Raw genomic sequence first — 17,293 nt, 5'->3', positions numbered from 1 at the left:
AGAAGAGCTGATTATAAGACACCTTGTAGTTACTGTAATTGAAGGTGATGAGGTGGTCTTTTCTGCCCTAGGGACTGTGGGTATGAGAAAGTATATCCAGGAAGAAGGAGCAATGCATTCTATTTTTATGAAATGAGAATGTCTCTAATCCTTTTGAATTACTACATTTGAAATTTCTCGCAGAGCTCTGGAGAAATAAATCCCTGCTCCCTGTATCCTGGACATCATGGCCTAGTTTGAGGGCAAGCCGTCCTCTGGTACTGTCTGGCAGGGTGGCGCCCAATGACAGACTGGCCAGGACCCTTGGGTAGGAGAAGTCTCATTGGCTTCTTGGTCCAGTGTCTCGTGTTGGGGGAGGGAAAGCTTTAAGTGGGAGAGGTTCCTGTTCACCCCAGAGGCATCCCAGAAGCCTCCAGAATTATGTCCCACAGTCATTGAACTGCACAGCCCTGACAACTCCAGATTGTTTTAATTTCTCTTCTGGTGTCTAAAGCCAGATGTACATTTTGGAAACTTAAGAATGCCTGAAAAGCGTTCTTGGGGGAAACCCCTGGAGAATAACAGATGATTCAAGGAGATTGGAGTTTGTCCCCTGCCTATGCTCACTCAGCTCAGGGGTGTTCTGGGAATCCAATCCTGGCTGGCAACAGAAGCCTAGGGAGATGGGGGTGCTAAAGGCTGGGGCCCCTTGAAGGTCAGTGCTTCCAGAGTCTGGGCTTTCAACAAGCAGGACCGTCTTCTACAGTGCCTGAATGAAACATTCTGTTCTGCTGAAGAAATTGGCCTCAGTAGTCCTGGCTGTTGGGTTCGTGGGTCTGGGAGAAGTTAAGTGGCCATGTGGTTCTTAGAGTAGAGAACATGACCCCCAGAGGCAAAGAATCCATCTTCTTCCTCCTGGAAGCTTAATTTAAACAGATGGTGAAAGAGCTCTAGTGTATCACAGTAGTTACTGTGAAAAGACTAATCCAGAGAGAAAAGCTTCATTAAATTGGTAACATCCGATCATGTGGAAGAGTGAACTGGGAGGGAGCAAGAGCTTAGGACACTTTCCATATACAAGCAGAAAGAGTCCCTGCGGGGAGGGAGCCATGGTGGGAGAAGAGGGGAAGCCAGAGTCCTCTGCCTGTGCTGATGGGAAAGGTGGTCACATTCACCACCGCCTCCCTTTGAGTTCTCTGCAGAATAATTGGAAGTAAACTTTCTCTCCTTAAAACTGTACATAATGAGCTTGAAAGACTTGGGGGGAAATGGGAATTTCTGCCCAGATTGGAACATGCCACAAAATTAGAATTAAACCTTTTAGTTATGAGTTCGTGACAATTTTTATCCTGTGTTGATACTAATGGCAGTCCCCTCTGGCATGTCTTCACAGGTTTATGCTGGTTTTAGCAAGTAACCAACCGGAGCAGTTTGACTGGGCCATCAATGACCGAATAGATGAAATGGTCAACTTTGACCTGCCTCAACTTGCAGAACGGGAGCGCCTGGTGAGGATGTACTTTGATAAGTTTGTTCTGAAGCCAGCCACGGAAGGGAAGCAGTAAGTATCCAGGGCTCCTCAGCCATTGGGGTGGGGGTGGGGGGCTCCGTCTCTCAAGCACTATGTGGCCACAAGAGCCCGATGTCCTCGGCCTTAATGGAGCTGGAGCACAGCCTCCCCACCCGCTCACTGCCTCGGCTGCCAGTCCCGCTGGACCTTTCAGGCATAATCGTTTGTTGGCCCCAAAGCTGGAACAGCCTTCAGAGTGTCCTTCGGAGTCAGTGGCGATGTGTGACATGCTCCTTGGGCCAGCTGCTAAGGCCTTTCCCTGGGCTGAGCAGCGGGTGTTTCACTTAGCAGTTCCACTGCTACATTTCTCTACTGCACCAATTTTGTACTGGGGACATTGTGCGGGTGAATCTGTGCAAACCCATAAACATCGTTGGATGGACCAGTGAGCTCAGTGCGCTCCCCTCACAGACAGGGTTTAAAATCAAGAAAGAAGCTGCGAGGGAAGTCTCATCATTGCTGTGGGAATGGCTGTCAGCAGACAGGGGCGGAAATCCATAGTTTTTCCATGGCCACTTACTCTGGACCGCTTGAGTGTTTGTTCCTTCCTGGAAGGAGCTGCTCTTCATGGGCTCCGGCCCTTCACCCGGAAGGGAATCACCTCTGGGGATGCTGGATAACTTCAAGGCTGGGGGACCCTCCTGTTCCGGCCTGTTCTTGTTCCTGCTAAGGAATATTACCAGCCTTCCTTTATGTCCTGGTTTTCAGGAATGTTTGTTTATAGCCTTAGGTGAACAGCAGTGATTTCATTTCAAGTTCCCATTTTTTCCTTTGACCTGAATTGGGAATCTGCCTGTCATGCTCATTTTCTTTCACAGTCACTGCTATCCTGCCCAGAAGGGCTCAGGAGCAGCTGGTCCATCAGAACGAGAGCTCCTTGGGGGGGGGGGGGTGTGGAGAGACGCACAGCCCATGTTTTTGCTTTCTTTGGATCTCCAGTGTCTGGCACTGGAGAATTTCTGGCACATAGTAGGCACTTAATAAATGCTGTTGACAGATTGTGGTTCCATTGGAATCATCAGTTTATATCTAACCTCCCAATGATAGAAAGTGTCCAGTAGGCTGTACAGTGATAAGGATGCTGCTGCTGCTGTCCATGGATTTGGATGCAGATTCTGTCGCCAGCACCTATGTGCCTCGGTCTCGTCTGTGGGTCCGTTTAGGGCTCACATTTACCCACTTAGAAATACTGAGTGGTACTTGCTTCCCAGAGGGTCCCTAGACCCCACACACTGACTTCTCCTTCCTTCTCAGGCGTCTGAAGCTGGCCCAGTTTGACTATGGGAAAAAGTGCTCAGAAATTGCCAAGCTGACTGAAGGCATGTCGGGCCGAGAGATCTCACAGCTCGCCATTGCCTGGCAGGTGAGTGAGGAGGGTACTTGGCAAGGGCAGGCCCTGGATTCTCCTCCAGAACCCTCTGGTTCTGGAACCCTTCCAACTGTTGCCCCACAGTGGCCACACTCAGCTCAGCTGAGATTTTTTCCAGTGTGATGTGTTGTTATGTGTTCAAGGGTCTCAGCATCCACTTCAAAAAGCAAAGTATAGGGGCAGCTAGGTAACATCTGGTCCCAAACACTTAACACTGTGTGACCTTGGGCAAGTCACTTAGCCCCAGTTGCCTCAGCACAAAAAAAAAAAAGAAAGAAAGAAAAGTGTGCTTAGCCCAAGAAGCTTCCCTCACCCTTAAACGGTGGTGATGAGGGAGTGCACAAGGGGACCACCTGCTCATCCCTCTAGACCACTGGGGGAAGGCAGTTTTTAGTGATGTTGCTTCTTGGTATGTGTATGCAGAAGAAATAAGGACATTTTGAGAAGACTGTCCATCTCTTTATCCATCCTAATAGCCTCTCTCTGGCTGGATTTTGAGCAGTCTACCATGTCCTGCCTCAGGCAGCCCTACTAGCCTCCCCACCAGAAAGCTGTTAGAGAAGGTCTCCCTGCGAGGGCCCCAACAGACATCACTCCCTGCCCCCACTCCAGAAGCCAGCCATGATGGATCCATGCTTCCATGGCCAGAAGACCTGGTTGCTACCTTCCTGTGAGCTAGGAAGCCTTCTGCATGGCTCAGGGGAGGGATATTTTGGTTCTGAGGGGATTTATTCCTGTCTTGGGCACTTTCTCCTAAGACTAAACACGGGACTAGGGAGCAGAGTCTCTGATCCCTAGGTTGGCTCTCAAGGAGATGAACTCCAACTTCATCACTGCCTCTCAACCAGTAGGTGCCAGGGAGACTTGTTCTTGGTTGGAGCTGCCAGGCAGAAAGAGCTGGGGTGATCCATGTGCTGATGGGATGTTCTCGTCCCAAGACCAGGCCTGGGGCTCCCTGATGGAGAAGCCTCCTGGTGAATCTCTCCCCTTCCCTCTTTGGAGGCGCATCAGCTTTAAGGGATTCCCCTGCCACCTAGCCAGCTTAATGTGGGAGGTTCTTCCTGGGCCAAGGTTGGGAACCTAAACCCTCCCAGAGGAGATGCCTCTGCTCTGGCCGCCAAGCTCGGGCCCCTGCTCTCCTGCCCTTGCTTTACTGATGCCAAACGATGGCTTTCCTATCTGTGTTTGGAGGTTTATCGATGAACATCTGCATTTTGGGCTCACAATTAATTTAGCAGATGTCTACAATGATGGCCCCAGAAAAGGCCTTTCCAGCCTCGTTGTAGTGTTTCGTAGAGAGATCTGAGACCATTCCTAGGAGCTGCATTGTGTTTGCCTCTGAAGCTAAGTTAGCTAACCCTAACCCTGCTGCTGACATGTCCCTGGCTATGTTTCCTGGTTCTTCTAGCTTCTGAGGTGCTTCCAGGTGCACCTCCAGAGTCTTGACTTCCCAGGTTCTACCCATGGCTTCTCCATTCATTTGGGGAAGTGGAAATGCATTCGCTTCCTTGGCTGTGCGCCTTTAATGATTTGATTTCATAATTAGAATATCCTCCGACCTATTAAGCCAGGGTTTCCCAAGCTGCGGCCCGTGGGCCAGATGCGGCCCGCGGGCCAGATGCGGCCCGCTGAGGACGTTTATGCGGCCCACCAGGTTATGGCAAATAGGCTGAGGAGTGGAGACAGAGTGGGAGTTTTTCTTTTTACTCTAGCCCGGCCCTCCAACAGTCTGAGGAACAGTGAACTGGCCCCCTATTTAAAAAGTCTGAGGACCACTGTGCTAAGCTTTTGTCAAGAGCAGCCTTTGGGAGAAGGGTGTGAGTGGGGAGATTCCCTTCCTATGCGAAAGGAATTTGGGGGACTGGTGACATGCAGGATCCCCGAGTTAGTGCGCCTCCAGTGTGAAGGCCTGGATACAGTTGGTCCACTTAATGGGCAAATACAATCCCTCAGAGAGCGTCTCAGCAGGGCCATCAGGCAGGGATTTGGATGACTGGATAATTCCTCCATGTAGTGCTCTGGCCCTGCCATGTGCCAGTTGGAGTTGGACTCCCCTCAAACCAGCCCAGGATCCCCCACTTTACTGTTTAAAGGCCTTCCCTCAGCCAACCTTCTGGGTTATGTGGGGAACAGCCACCACCTGTATCGGCTTCCCTTCCTAGACTCATCTCACCACCATTAATGCTTTGAGGGCTGGCTTCATCACTCCAGGCTCAGAGGGGCTTGGTTCATTCAAACATTATCTGGAAGGAGCTCCCGTGTGTGTGCATCCATGCATGTTGGGTATCTGTGCTCCCTGCTAGCCTGGCATTTCTGCAGGGCTTGACTGGGCAGCATCATTAGGGAGCCCGTGTTTTTTAAGGAAACCATTTCCCATGGCGTGTTGGTTTGAAGAGGTGCTGCAGAACCACCCCTCCATGTGTCCTCCTGATAGGATCCAGAACCCTGGTTGCCGGGTGGCAGAAACTGCTTTGGTAAATGCCTTTTCTGGGAATTGATTCCAAAGTACCCAGAAAAGCTCAGTGGGGCCTTTCCTGGCCCAGCTGCAGTGCGTTCATGGAGTGTGGAGCCAGCCCTCCAGACGTGAGCGCTGACGAGTGCAAGGCCGCGTCTGGGGGCTGATTCATCTCCTCCTGAGGCTGCCTGGATCCTTCCCTGCTGGCCCAGAAAACTTACCCAGAAAATCAAGGCTGAGGGGGACGAGAGGTGTCCCAGCCCTTCATTCCACAGACGACGGAGGCGTTTTCCAAGCATGGGGGGAGGAGGGGGAGGCTTGAATAAAAAAGAATTAAGGGATGTGGGAGAATATAGCATGGGGGGTGTCGAGGATGGCAGTCTGTTAGAGTTCTTTAAAGCAAAGAGCACAGAGGGGAAAGGTGCTGGGGAGGGCCACGGGGAGCCGAGATCAGGGCCTGGAATAGCAGGCAGAGAGAGGAGACAAACCAGATGGTCCCGGGGCCCCGGGAAGGATGACCCGCAGGAATGTGTGCGGTGACCACTTCTCCCCTAGGTACAGGCCAGGAGATGGGGGACCGGACCTCTGGGCAGTCTTGTGTTAGGCATTTTTCTTCTGCCAGTTATTGGGGAGTTCAGAAATTGGGAGGTTTTCAGGTTTTTCTCTTAAGTGGTTCCAAGTCAGTGACAGCCGACTGTGGGCCCCCGTCTAAGGTCCTTAGCCCCCCATTCTGGCAGCCGGCCTCCTGGCCTGGGTCATCTTCAGGATTGCTGTGCTGTGTGCCAATGCATTTATTGCTTGCAGGAGAAAAAAGTCTGTTTTATATCCAATTAATGTTTCCTATTTTGGTAACTGTTTTTTTAGATGTACCCTATTTGCTCTTGAGCTGAGTCAAAAACAGATGTGAGCATAAACTGCCATTCTGGGTTGTCTGCACATCACTCACTAGTGGATTTGCATTCTGTCCTCTTAAAACTTGTGTTCTCTCGGGGCTGGTGGCTTTCGGTCTCCCTACACATATTCTGCTTGTTTTCCTCTGATTTCTACCTTCAGCAGAAGGGAAGAGCAGCAGCCCCTCATGCTGGCTCCTTATTTGCCGTTCTGATGGAGAGATATGTAGAGATGGCACAAGGCCTTGGTGGCATGGGAGGGGGCCCCTGGGGAACGAGGAATCTGGCTCATCCACCTCTGTCACACCTCGGCGGGGTCAGGGGGCTTGAAGGCGTGCAAAGCACTTGGTATACTTTACCTCATTTGATCTGCATGATTGCCCTCTGAATCAGTGAAGCAGGTGAGGTGACATGTCCAATGTCTGAATCAGAATTTGAACTCGAGTTTTCTGACCCCTCGTTTAGCCCACTGTCCATAATGCCGCCTGGCTGCCTGTGTGGGGAGGATCGGCTGACAAAACCAGGGGCACAAGGCCGCTCTCAGTCCCTGGGACACCAGCCTGGGCAGAGGGGCTTTTTTCATGGAATGTGCCCGTGGCTTCTTTTCTGAGCACAGCAGCTTAGTCATCTGAAATGTACCCACTCAAAACAACAAAGACACCGAGGCTGCAGGGCAGAGGCTGGACCCTTGGGACATTACTGAATAGCCCTCTGCTACCCCTTCCATCTCTCATTTTGATCCAAGGAGACCAGGGGTAGCAGGCCCACAACTGCTCCCTGTGTGCCCTGTGGCACCCTCCCCAGGAACCAGGCAGTCCCTAGAAAACAGTCCTGTGCCTAAACCCAGGAGAGAAAAGTACTGGAGAATGAGCACTATTTGAAGAACACCACCAGGTGTGTTTCTTCCTTTTATTTTTAAAATGTCAATGCTAGCTGCCAGCGTGGGCCTGGCGCTGTTGCGTGTGTCCTATGGCAAACAATGGTGACAGTGCAGAGGACAGGAAGGAGAGGTGGAGTTCTGGCCTCCTCCCTTTGACCATCACCTCGTCCTGCAGGTGTGGGAGGGCAAAGTTGGAAGGACCTCCCTCTGAGCCTTGCCCACCGCTCCATCCTGCCTCTGTAAGTCTGAGCAAGCAGATGCTGGGGCCTGCAGGGTTGGAAGGGTGAGCTCTCACTTTCCAATTAAGCTTATTAAAGCAGTGTTGAAATGCTGGGGAGAGAGAGGCCCTTTTCTTTTGCAAATTGTAGAAAATTGCTTTGTGGAGCAATAGGGAAGGGCTTGTTTCTCCTGAGTAAATAGCATTTTCAGAACATGGTAATTTCCTTTAACCAGGTCAGCCTGGCCTCCTGGAGACTGTTATAAGTCCCCTCACTGCGCCCTCCGGGTCCTCATGACCTTCCTCAGAGAAGCCCTGGGAGCCCCACTGTGACCTTCAGGGGCCACTTTTCAGGGCCTCCGGGCTGCTGGCCTTTGTGGAGGCCGGAGCAGTGGTTGTGAGTCCTTTGTATCTGGGAGTTGGTGCCATTGACTGAGGTGGAAAAGGGCTGCTCTTTTCCCTAATCTTTCCTCCATTCCTTACCTGCCCCCATCCTCTCCCTGAGCTGTCCCACATGTCATCTGGTCCTTAGCAAAATACCCTGAAGAGCTTTGGGTGGGAAGGGGGAGGAGTGGAAATCTGGTTGCTAAGAGACGGGTTCTTTCCAGTTCTGCATCTGGGGGAGCTATTGGAGGTGAACCAAGTGGAAATGCAAACCTCATTGAAGCAGTGTGGGACAGCCATTGTGTCTTCCTGTGCTAGTCTCAGCCATGGGCAGGGGTCAGATCCGCGTGGAGCACCTCGGCCCACTTGGCCAGATGATATCGGCTTCTGGGTCTGCTCTCCTTGCAATACTCTGGGGGCCAGTTGCCTGCCAGGTGATTCATGCTACCCATCTCCATTCAGCCTTAACCACAGAAGCCTAGCGTGGTTTCCGACCTCCTGGTATTCTCATAAAAATAGCCATAATGCAGTCAATCGATTTCATCCTTTCACAAATTTTAAGCCCTGACTTTGACCACATCTGCCTTTAAAATTTTTTTTTCCCTTTACTACACTTGCTTGAACCATATTTTCTCTAGCTTTCCATCTGTGTTATTCCCTGGCTACCGTGAATGGACGCTCCTCCTTACCTTCTTCCCATTTTAGGTGCAGAAGCAAGCCCTCAACTCAGTCCTTCCATTTGGTCAGAAGTTGAGAAGGAGAATCTCTTAGCCATTTCTTCTGGATTTATATGTGCAGTGAATTGAGCCCGTGGGCCTCTTCCACACTTTGTTGTTTGTTGCATAGGACTATGTGAAATGTCTTTGAATAAGCGCCACCTTCTCAGAGATACTTCAGATTTTTAAGCTATAAAACACAGATTGAGACTTAACTTGGGTCTAGACTTTTCATCATAGACTTAGTAAATTAGCCACAGTAGTCGGGCCTTCCAGTTCTATCTGTTCAGATCTTGATGGGGCAACGTGAAATACTGTAAACAATCATCCCAAAAGTTACAAAGTGGGTACCACTAAAACAGCAAACATTTTGAAATTCATCCATTAACAAATAGAAGCTGTCATATTTTTTTGTCGATCAGTCATTTATGAAACACCTATTGTGTGTCAGAAGTGCACAGGACTCTTCATTATCTTCATTTAAGTCCCACAACAATGTCTAAACTAGATCTTAAAGCTTTAAAGCAATGATAGCACATCTTTGTGGCAATCTTTGGGCAGGTTTCCTGTGCAAATGGATTCGTTCATCTGAAATCTGATGGATGAATTCAGAAGAAAGCCTGATTTAGAGCTTAAAAAAGATAAGGATTTTAGGGGAAATGATAGAGATTGGAGACTTGGCCAGTGTAAAAGCTGTTGTTGTTTTGTGTTTTTTTTTTTTTTTTTTTTTTTTTAGAAGTATTTTTTAGTTCAGAAAACAAGTTTAAAATGGTTTTTTTTTTGTTTGTTTTTGGTTTTTTGGGTTTTTTTAGGTGAAGTTATCTTTTTTATCTCTTTTTTTATTAATTTTATAATTATAATTTTTTGACAGTACATATGCATGAGTAATTTTTTTATAACATTATCCCTTGTATTCATTTTTCTTTTTTTTTTTTATTATATATATATATTTTATAATATTATCCCTTGTATTCATTTTTCCAAATTACCCCCCCCCCTCTATTCCCTCCCCCCGACGACAGGCAATACCATACATTTTACATGTGTTACAATATAGTCTAAGTACAATACATGTGTGTGAATATCCCTTGTATTCATTTTTCCAGATTTTCCCCTCCCTCCCTCTGCTCCCTCCCCTAGATGACAGGCAATCCCATACATAAAATGGGTTTTTGAAAAAGTAACTATTAAACATGTTTCAGGGAGTGGGGTTTTTTTGTTTGTTTTGGGGAGGGTTGTTTTGTTATTTTTGTTTTGTTTTTAATGAATTTTTTCAATTATGGGGCCTGAGTAGGGATTTGTTGTGCACATGTTCCATAACCTACATAACCTCATTCTTTTACCTTTTCCTCTTGGTTCTTAGGACTGTTTCCTATTCTTCATCAGGCTAAGTTTAAGGCTTAAGTATCGTTACTTTTGGTGGTAACTTCCATTCTTCTCTGGAATTCAGTTTCTCCACAAGAGGGACTGGACTGAGTGATTGCCCAGGCAGGGTCTCTCCCTTGGGCATTCTGTGACACCGATTCCCTGCCAGCTGTTTCCCCTTGGCCCATCCTTACTACAGCCAGCTGGAATGCCATTGCCTGGGATCCATCTCAAAGGAGGGAATGGGGATTGCTCACCACAGCGATCGCTTCTCACCCAGCCTGTACCCTTTGGGCTGTAGCTGAGGGAAAGACAGCTTAGCAGCATCTTTGTGTGTGAAGGATGGGATTTCTGTGGGGTCTCTTCCTAAATAGTCACACTCCAGCTTCAGCCCCCTCCCCCATTAACCCCAGGAACATGGCACTGATATGACCATGGATGTAGGTTTCCCCAGTATTAGGGGTCTCCTATTGGCTTGAACTGGGACGTTTCAAATCTCTGATGCTAGTTAGTGAGTTATTTTGACTAAACCTCCCTGAGGGACAGGTGTGCTAGTCTTCTAAGGGGGCTGTATTTACATCTAGAGCCAGGCCTGGTGCTTCTGGAACAAGTTCCTTGCATATGTCTCTGCTTCCCAAAAAAGCAGGGCCCGGCTGTGGGTACAGCAGGAATGGCAGAGAAGGTGGGAGGAGAGAGAATTATTTATGTGCTGGCAGATATATTTAGAATAATGTTCTGCTGTCTCCATCGAAGATTTAGCTTAGTGTGTTGCCACGGAGAGGGAAATGGTACGTCCCGCACAAACCCCCAGTGATGCTCCTGACAAACTTTGTCATAAATATAAAACCTTTCTGGTGACCAATTATGCTCAGCTTCTTCCAAGGAAAAGCCTCTGGAACAAGATCTGCTCTCTGGGCTTGAGGTTTGCTTTCCTACAAAAGTGTCACTCTCCTTAGTTTTGGTGATTTCACATGCACGCTTTAGACTTGGCATCCCTGGGGACAAGGGTCTCTAGACTCTGCAGAAAGCACCTGTGATCTATTGTGCCCCTCCAGCCAACCCTGTGTTTCCATACTCCGGGAAGCTTCTCATCATTTGGGGGTAGGCCTGAGCACGAGCAGCCTCCCCCAGTTACATGACTTCCCTTTGGATAGTGTTTGCTTTCAGTACGTGAACCTTCTAAGAAACCTTCCTACAGTAACAGTTCTCTTTTAGTGATCCCATCTGATGATTTAACTAGACACAAGGGGTACTGCCAGAGGGAACCTAGAAAATATTGCTAAAGATAATGAAGTCTTGGGCAAGTAATTGAAGACCTTCAGGGCACAGGAAATATGTCCATCTCATTTGCCAATGGAAGGCATGAGCTTCAGGAGAGAAGCAGATTAGTAAAGCAATCAACTAGTAAAGGAGCTGGTTTCTGAGAATAGGATTCAGACCAAGGCTTCAGATGTAAGAATAACATTCTCTTTTCCAGAGATGGAGTACACCTAACAAGATCTGATACAAAGAGAATTGTCCGGAGCCTTGTGAATCAAATCCAAATGTTGGCTCTTTTTTTCCATTTATATGGAAAAAATTTAACATTTGTTTTTTTTAACATTTTGAGTTCCAAATCTCTCTCTTCGTTTCACCCTCCATCATTGAGAAGGCAAACGGTATGATATACATTATACAGGTGCAGCCATGCAAAACATTTCCATATTAGTCATGTTGTAAAAGAAAACACAGATAAAAAACCAAAGTAAAATAAGTATGCTTTGATTTATATTCAGACTCTTATCAGCTCTTTAGACGGAGAAGTAATTTTTATCATGAATCCTTTAAAACTGTCTTGGATCATCGTCTTGCTGACAATAACAAAGTCATTCACAGTTGAACATTAAACGGTATTGCTATTACGATGTACGAAGTTCTGATTCGATTTAGTTCACTCAACATCAGTTCGTGTAAGTTTCCAGGTTTTTCTGAAAGCATCCTACTCGTCATTTCTTATGGCACGATAGTATTGGATCACAATCCTATACCATAACTTGTTATTGACAATTCATAGGCATCCCCAGTTTCCAGTTCTTTCATCAATAGTGATTTAAACATTTTTTCATATGATTATAAATGGCTTTGATTTCTTCTGCTCTTTCATGTTCTTTGACTATTTATCAATTGGAGAATGATTTGTAAATTTGATTCAGTTCTCTCTATATTTAAGAAATGTGATCTTGATGGAAGAAACTGGCTGTAAAAATTGTTCCCAATTTCTGCTTTCCTTCTAACCTTGGTTTTGTTGGTACAAAAACTTGTTAATTTAATGTAATCAAAATTATCCACTTTATATCCTGTAATGCTCTCTACTTGTTTGGTGAAAAGTTCTTCTCCTGTCCATAGATCTAACAGGTAAATTATTTCATGCTTCCCTAATTTGAATATATCATCTTTTATGTCTAAATAATTTACCCTATTTTGACCTAATCTTTGTATATGGTATGAGGTGTTAGTTTATAGACCTGGTTTCTGCCAAACCACTTTCCAGGTTTCCTGGGGTCTTTTGCCAGTCAGTGAATTCTTATCCCAAAAGCTTGGATCTTTGCATTTATCAAATGTCAGATTACTATTGTCACTTACTGCTATGTGTTGTGTTCGTAATCTGTTTCATCAATCCACTATTCTAATTGTTTTGATAATTGCTTTTGTGTAATACAGTTTGAGATCTGATATGGCTTAACTACCTTCCCTTTTTTCTCCCCCCACTGATTCCTTTGATATTCTAAACCATTTGTTCCTCAAGATGAATTTTTTTTTTCTAGTTCTATAAAATAGTTTTTGACTAGTTTGATTGGTATGGCAATTAATTAACTAGTTGATTTAGATAGAAATGTTACTTCTTATTATATTGGCCTGGCCATGAGTAATCGTATTTCTCCATTTGTTTAAATCTGACTTTATTTATATGAGAAGTATCTTGTGAATGTGTTTCTATATAGTTCCTGGATTTGTCTTGGCAGGGAGATTCCCAAATATTTGATTTTATTATCTACAGCTATTTTAAATGGAATTTCTCTTTCTATCTCTTGCTGGGCTTCATTGGTAATGTATAGAAATGCTAATGATTTATGTGGATTTATTTTATATCTTGCATCCTGTAAAAATCCAAGGGGTTCCAAAAAATGAAAGGGAAAAAAAACAGAGTACAGGGGCAGCTAGATGGTCAGTGGGAAAAAAGTCAGGAGGAATTGAGTTCAAATGTGACCTCAGTCACTTAACACTGTGTGACCCTGGGCAAGTCACTTAACCCCAAATGCCTTAAAAAAAAAAAGAAGAAGAAAAATTCAAGGGGTTTTAAGCTAAAAAAGAAAAGGTGATTTTTTTGGGGGGGGAGGGGAGGAGAAAAGTGGTATAGCTACAATGTAGAGAAAACAAGTAATAGTAAAGTGAAACCTTGAGAAAGTTGGGAGGGGGGAATGAGACCAAGAAGAAAACCCATAGCCTCAGATGTCTAGACAAGAGGTTTCAATGTCTAATCAAAGTGTATCCCTGTAGGCCACAAATTGACTTAAAATGCCACAAATTAATATTATCTATGTCCTATTACATTTTTGTTTGTGTTGTTAACATTTCCTGATTACATTTTCCCTTGGTTCCTGGAGTTTTGCCCACTGGCCTCCAGTTTGACTCATCTTAAATGATTTAAAAACCAAGGTGAATTAAAGTGCTTAATTCAAGGAGGCAAATTTGACCTTCTATGTGTCACTGAGCCGTTATAGGATTGTGATTACTAAAGTAAAGGGTTGGCGGGGAGGGGGGGGAGAAGGGGGGGAAGCAAGGGGAACAGAGTGGCGTTGGACCCTGGGAGGAGAGACTTGGGGAAACGTTAGAAAACATTTAGATGAAGACCTGAGCGCCCAGTACAGGTGTGTATGTGTGTGATCAGTGGATACTGCAGACCGCCTAGACAGAGGGAAGACGCCAGTGACTTTAGAAATAGGTCAGAATTGGGCACAGACGTGTGAGGGAGAGTGATGAGGACTTCATCTCTCTACTGGAATTCTCCCTCCCCCAAAAGCCACGCAGCTGAAAAAATCAGGCAAGTGCTCCTTTTGATCTGATTCTGAGCTTTGCAGGAGGAAGGAGAATGATGGGAAACTTAGGGTGGAGGGAGCAGTTTGTTTTTGGTGCTCGACAGAGGGCAGTGTTAGGGGCATCAAGCATGTGGGGAGAGCAGATTTTCAAGAAATTTAAAACCCAAAAAGGGCTTTGTGGCTTTTCAAGAGACAAGAGCCCTACTTACGGTAGATGGGACAATAGCAACTACCAGAGAGAAGGCAGAGCTGTTCATTTAATCCTTTATTATTTTACTTCTCTTTTCTCTGACAAGGAGAATGAGCGTTCACCAGGAAAGGGCATTGACCAAAATGGCCAGTGTGGGCTAGGGAGGGAGAGCGTCAGAGAACTGCCCTTGGTGCCCAGAAGGTCCACAGTCCTAGGGACCAAGAGGCCCGGCAGCGTTGCCATGGCGGTTGTGGGAGCTCAGACAGGATTGGAAAAGGATAAGCGTTCCAGGATTCAGAAAGGGAGGACATGTGGCCATGGCCGGTTGACTTCAGTTTCCAGCAAGTATGGAGTGTGTGGGCTCTACGTTGTGGTGCTTATGAAGTGCCTACTGTATACTGAACACTGGTTAGTGCTGGGGGGTCTGAAAAAAGACACAGAGATGTGCCGTCTTGTGGAGCAGAACGCCGAGGAAAATGGAGACTCCTGGGTGTATTCAGAATTGGATGTGCTGAGTCGGCGAGTAGATACTCGGAATTAAATCCCAGAGATCTTCTCCAGGGTGTGCTCTGTAACTCAGATCAAACTCTGAAAGCCCCCACAGGCTAGAACAAAAATGTAATCCGATGAGATGAAATTTAGTAGGGATACACAAAACTATTCAAAACAAGCTGCTTGCCAAGCCCAAAGTGGGGGAAGTGTGGTGAAATAGTGTTCATCTGAAAAAGATCTGGGGGTAGCAGTGGACTGCAAGCTCCATATGGCTCCATCTTGTGGAAAAGCTAGGATTGCCAGAAGTTGTTGAGGCAAGTCCTGCCATCTGAGGGGCCCTGAGTTGGTCACCGGAGGCCTTTCTGTGAGGCTGGGGAGGTGGGGCGACGGCTGTGCTCGGCTTTCCGGGCAGGCAGCACAGGGTCACCTGGAAAGACAGGTGGGCATGGGGTGGAAGGGAAGGCTCCCTAAGTGTCTACACCAGGGGTTCTCAAACTACGGCCCTTGGGCCAGATGGACCTGCCGGGTTATGGCAAATGGGCTGAGGGGCAGAGACAGAGTGTGAGCTTTTGTTTTTACTATAGTCCGGCCCTCCCATAATCTGAGGGACAGTGAACTGGCCCCCTATTTAAAAAGTTTGAGGACCACTGGTCTACACTGTCTATACTGGGCAGGTCACCCCACACACACCCCAAGCCGGGGGGGGGGCTTATCATTGGGCCCCTTCCCTCAGTGACCCCGAGGCCATAGAGCCAACAGGCACCTGCTGGGTGGCCTTGAGAGGTCTTTGTGGGCAGCTCCCTGCCTGTCCGACTTCCACCAACATTTTGGGGTCTGATTTTTCTGCGCCGGAGCTGCTCCCACCTTTAGGTATCGGGCTGCCCCAACCTGAAAATCAGGCCTGGCGTTGGCTTGTTATTCATCAGAAGAGATTTCGCTTTTTCTCTCTGTAATTCTCCATGTCAGGCGGCTGCGTTAGACTTCCTTCCCACCTCGTCCTGTCTTGGGTCTGTAGGAAATGGTGATTTTGGAGAGGACTGTGCAGGGAGGAGGGAGGAAAGGGCACCTCCTTTCCCTTCTGGGCCATGCTGCCCACCTGGACCCACCATGGCAGCTTCTGGCCCAGCCCCGAGAGGCCTTGCCCTCTGCCCGCCCAGCCTGTGCCCTCGAGGCTGTTGCTGTGACTACAGGCAAACTTTGATCTCCCTGTGACCTTGGACAAGTCCCTTCCCCTGAGCCTCAGCTTCCTCACCTGTGAATAGATTCCCAAGGTGGCTCTGAGCTTCCGGCGCTTCTCCCCCAAGACTGCTGTACGCAGAACAGCAGCCAAATGGAACCAGGCACATTAGGTGCCATAATAACCCTGTGCAGTCTGCTGTGCTTATCTCCATTTTACCAGCCAGCAGGGGAAGTGACTTGTCCACAGTGGCCTAGATATTAACAGGATATGAACTGAGAGCTTTCGGGCACCAAATCCAGCCCACTTCGTTATTCTGAACCCCAGAAAAGAAAAGGCATAAAGAGCCCCTTCTGGCTTGGTGTTCTTCTATCCTCTCCGCCCACAACCAGTGTCGGGGGGCACAGAGGGCTCCACAGCAGGGACCTCGATGCAGCTGGTGGCGGGGACGCTCCCGTCCAGCCTCGCAGGGTCCCATTGTTCTGTCTCATCCTCACCCCCACTCGGGTCCTGAGGAGGACCTCGGCGATCCCCAGTTCTTCCAGATGAAAGCCAGCTCTTCTGCAGGTGCACGAGCAGAATTGAAATGGGAGTCTCCTTGTCTTCCTGCCCTGTAGAAACTGGGCGGGATTCGGCTCAGAATTGGTTTCCTTATGTCTACTTGAAGACTCCTTATTTAGAAAGTGATGTGGACACGCGTAGAGGAGGCACCTTGCAGGCCGTAGTCCTGGGCGTCCCGGCGGTGTGGCCGGGCTTCTGGGGTACGCTGCCAGCCTGAGCTCGCAGGCCCCTCCACCTCTTGGCGAGAGGTGCCCACTCACAGGTGGGCAGCCTCTGGCTCCCTTCTCCCTCTCCTCCACACCCTGGAGCCCTGGGCCTGTCCTCCTGCGAGGAAAAATTAATTTGCTTCCAAATTGCCCAGAGCCCACTTAGGAATTCTTCCGTTCAGAGGCAGGTGAGAGATTGGTTAGAAATCTCCGCATGGAAGGACAGGATTCGGCTTCTGATTGGGGGGGCCTCTCCCGGCGGGGGGCGCCCGCCTTCCCCATTTGCTTTCTTGACAGCTCAGGCCCCGAGCTTTCTATTTTTAGAAGGTCATTGAGAAAACCAGCAGCGCATGAGCTACCCAGAATTGCTGGGACTTCCACAATTGGATTTATGGGCATTGCGGGCCTGGGGAGGGGACAGACGCCGGACGCATCTCAGGGCCTGCGGGTGCTCCCGGCATATAGGGCCCAGGCCCTGGGGAAACCTCTCTCTTGCCTACCTTTTGGACGAGGCTGCCCAGAGGCCCCAGGGTGTGGCCGCCTGCTTTGGGCAGCTGGGATCCGGAGTGCAGATGGGGCGCCTCTTGCCTGAGAGCTGAGGGGTGCCAGACTGGACTCTGGCCTCCTCTGCAGAATGGGGGGTGGGGGGGAGACTGAGATGAGGGCTCATGAATATTCATGAGGTACAGTATCCCCTGTGGGGCTGATGGAGCTCATTAGCCAGTGCTGGCTCAAGGCTCCAGCTGCCAGCAGCCAGGGCTCTTCC

At 48.1% G+C, this 17,293-nt stretch overlaps 1 protein-coding gene across 1 annotated transcript in view; it reads left to right on the top strand.

Annotated features, from left to right (window-relative positions):
* The window catches only part of LOC141564275 (ATPase family AAA domain-containing protein 3), a 59,495-nt gene that overhangs the window by 40,900 nt on the left and 1,302 nt on the right, over positions 1-17,293 (top strand). The window contains exons 14-15 of the mRNA XM_074306579.1: positions 1,373-1,540; positions 2,804-2,912. Of these exons, the coding sequence (XP_074162680.1) occupies positions 1,373-1,540; positions 2,804-2,912 (277 nt within the window). The remainder of the gene's footprint in view (positions 1-1,372; positions 1,541-2,803; positions 2,913-17,293) is intronic.

Source organism: Sminthopsis crassicaudata, chromosome 3 (genome assembly GCF_048593235.1).
Source record: "Sminthopsis crassicaudata isolate SCR6 chromosome 3, ASM4859323v1, whole genome shotgun sequence".
NCBI lineage: Eukaryota > Metazoa > Chordata > Mammalia > Dasyuromorphia > Dasyuridae > Sminthopsis > Sminthopsis crassicaudata.
Note: the sequence above shows the minus strand (reverse complement) of the source record. Positions and strands in the feature narration are given on the sequence as shown.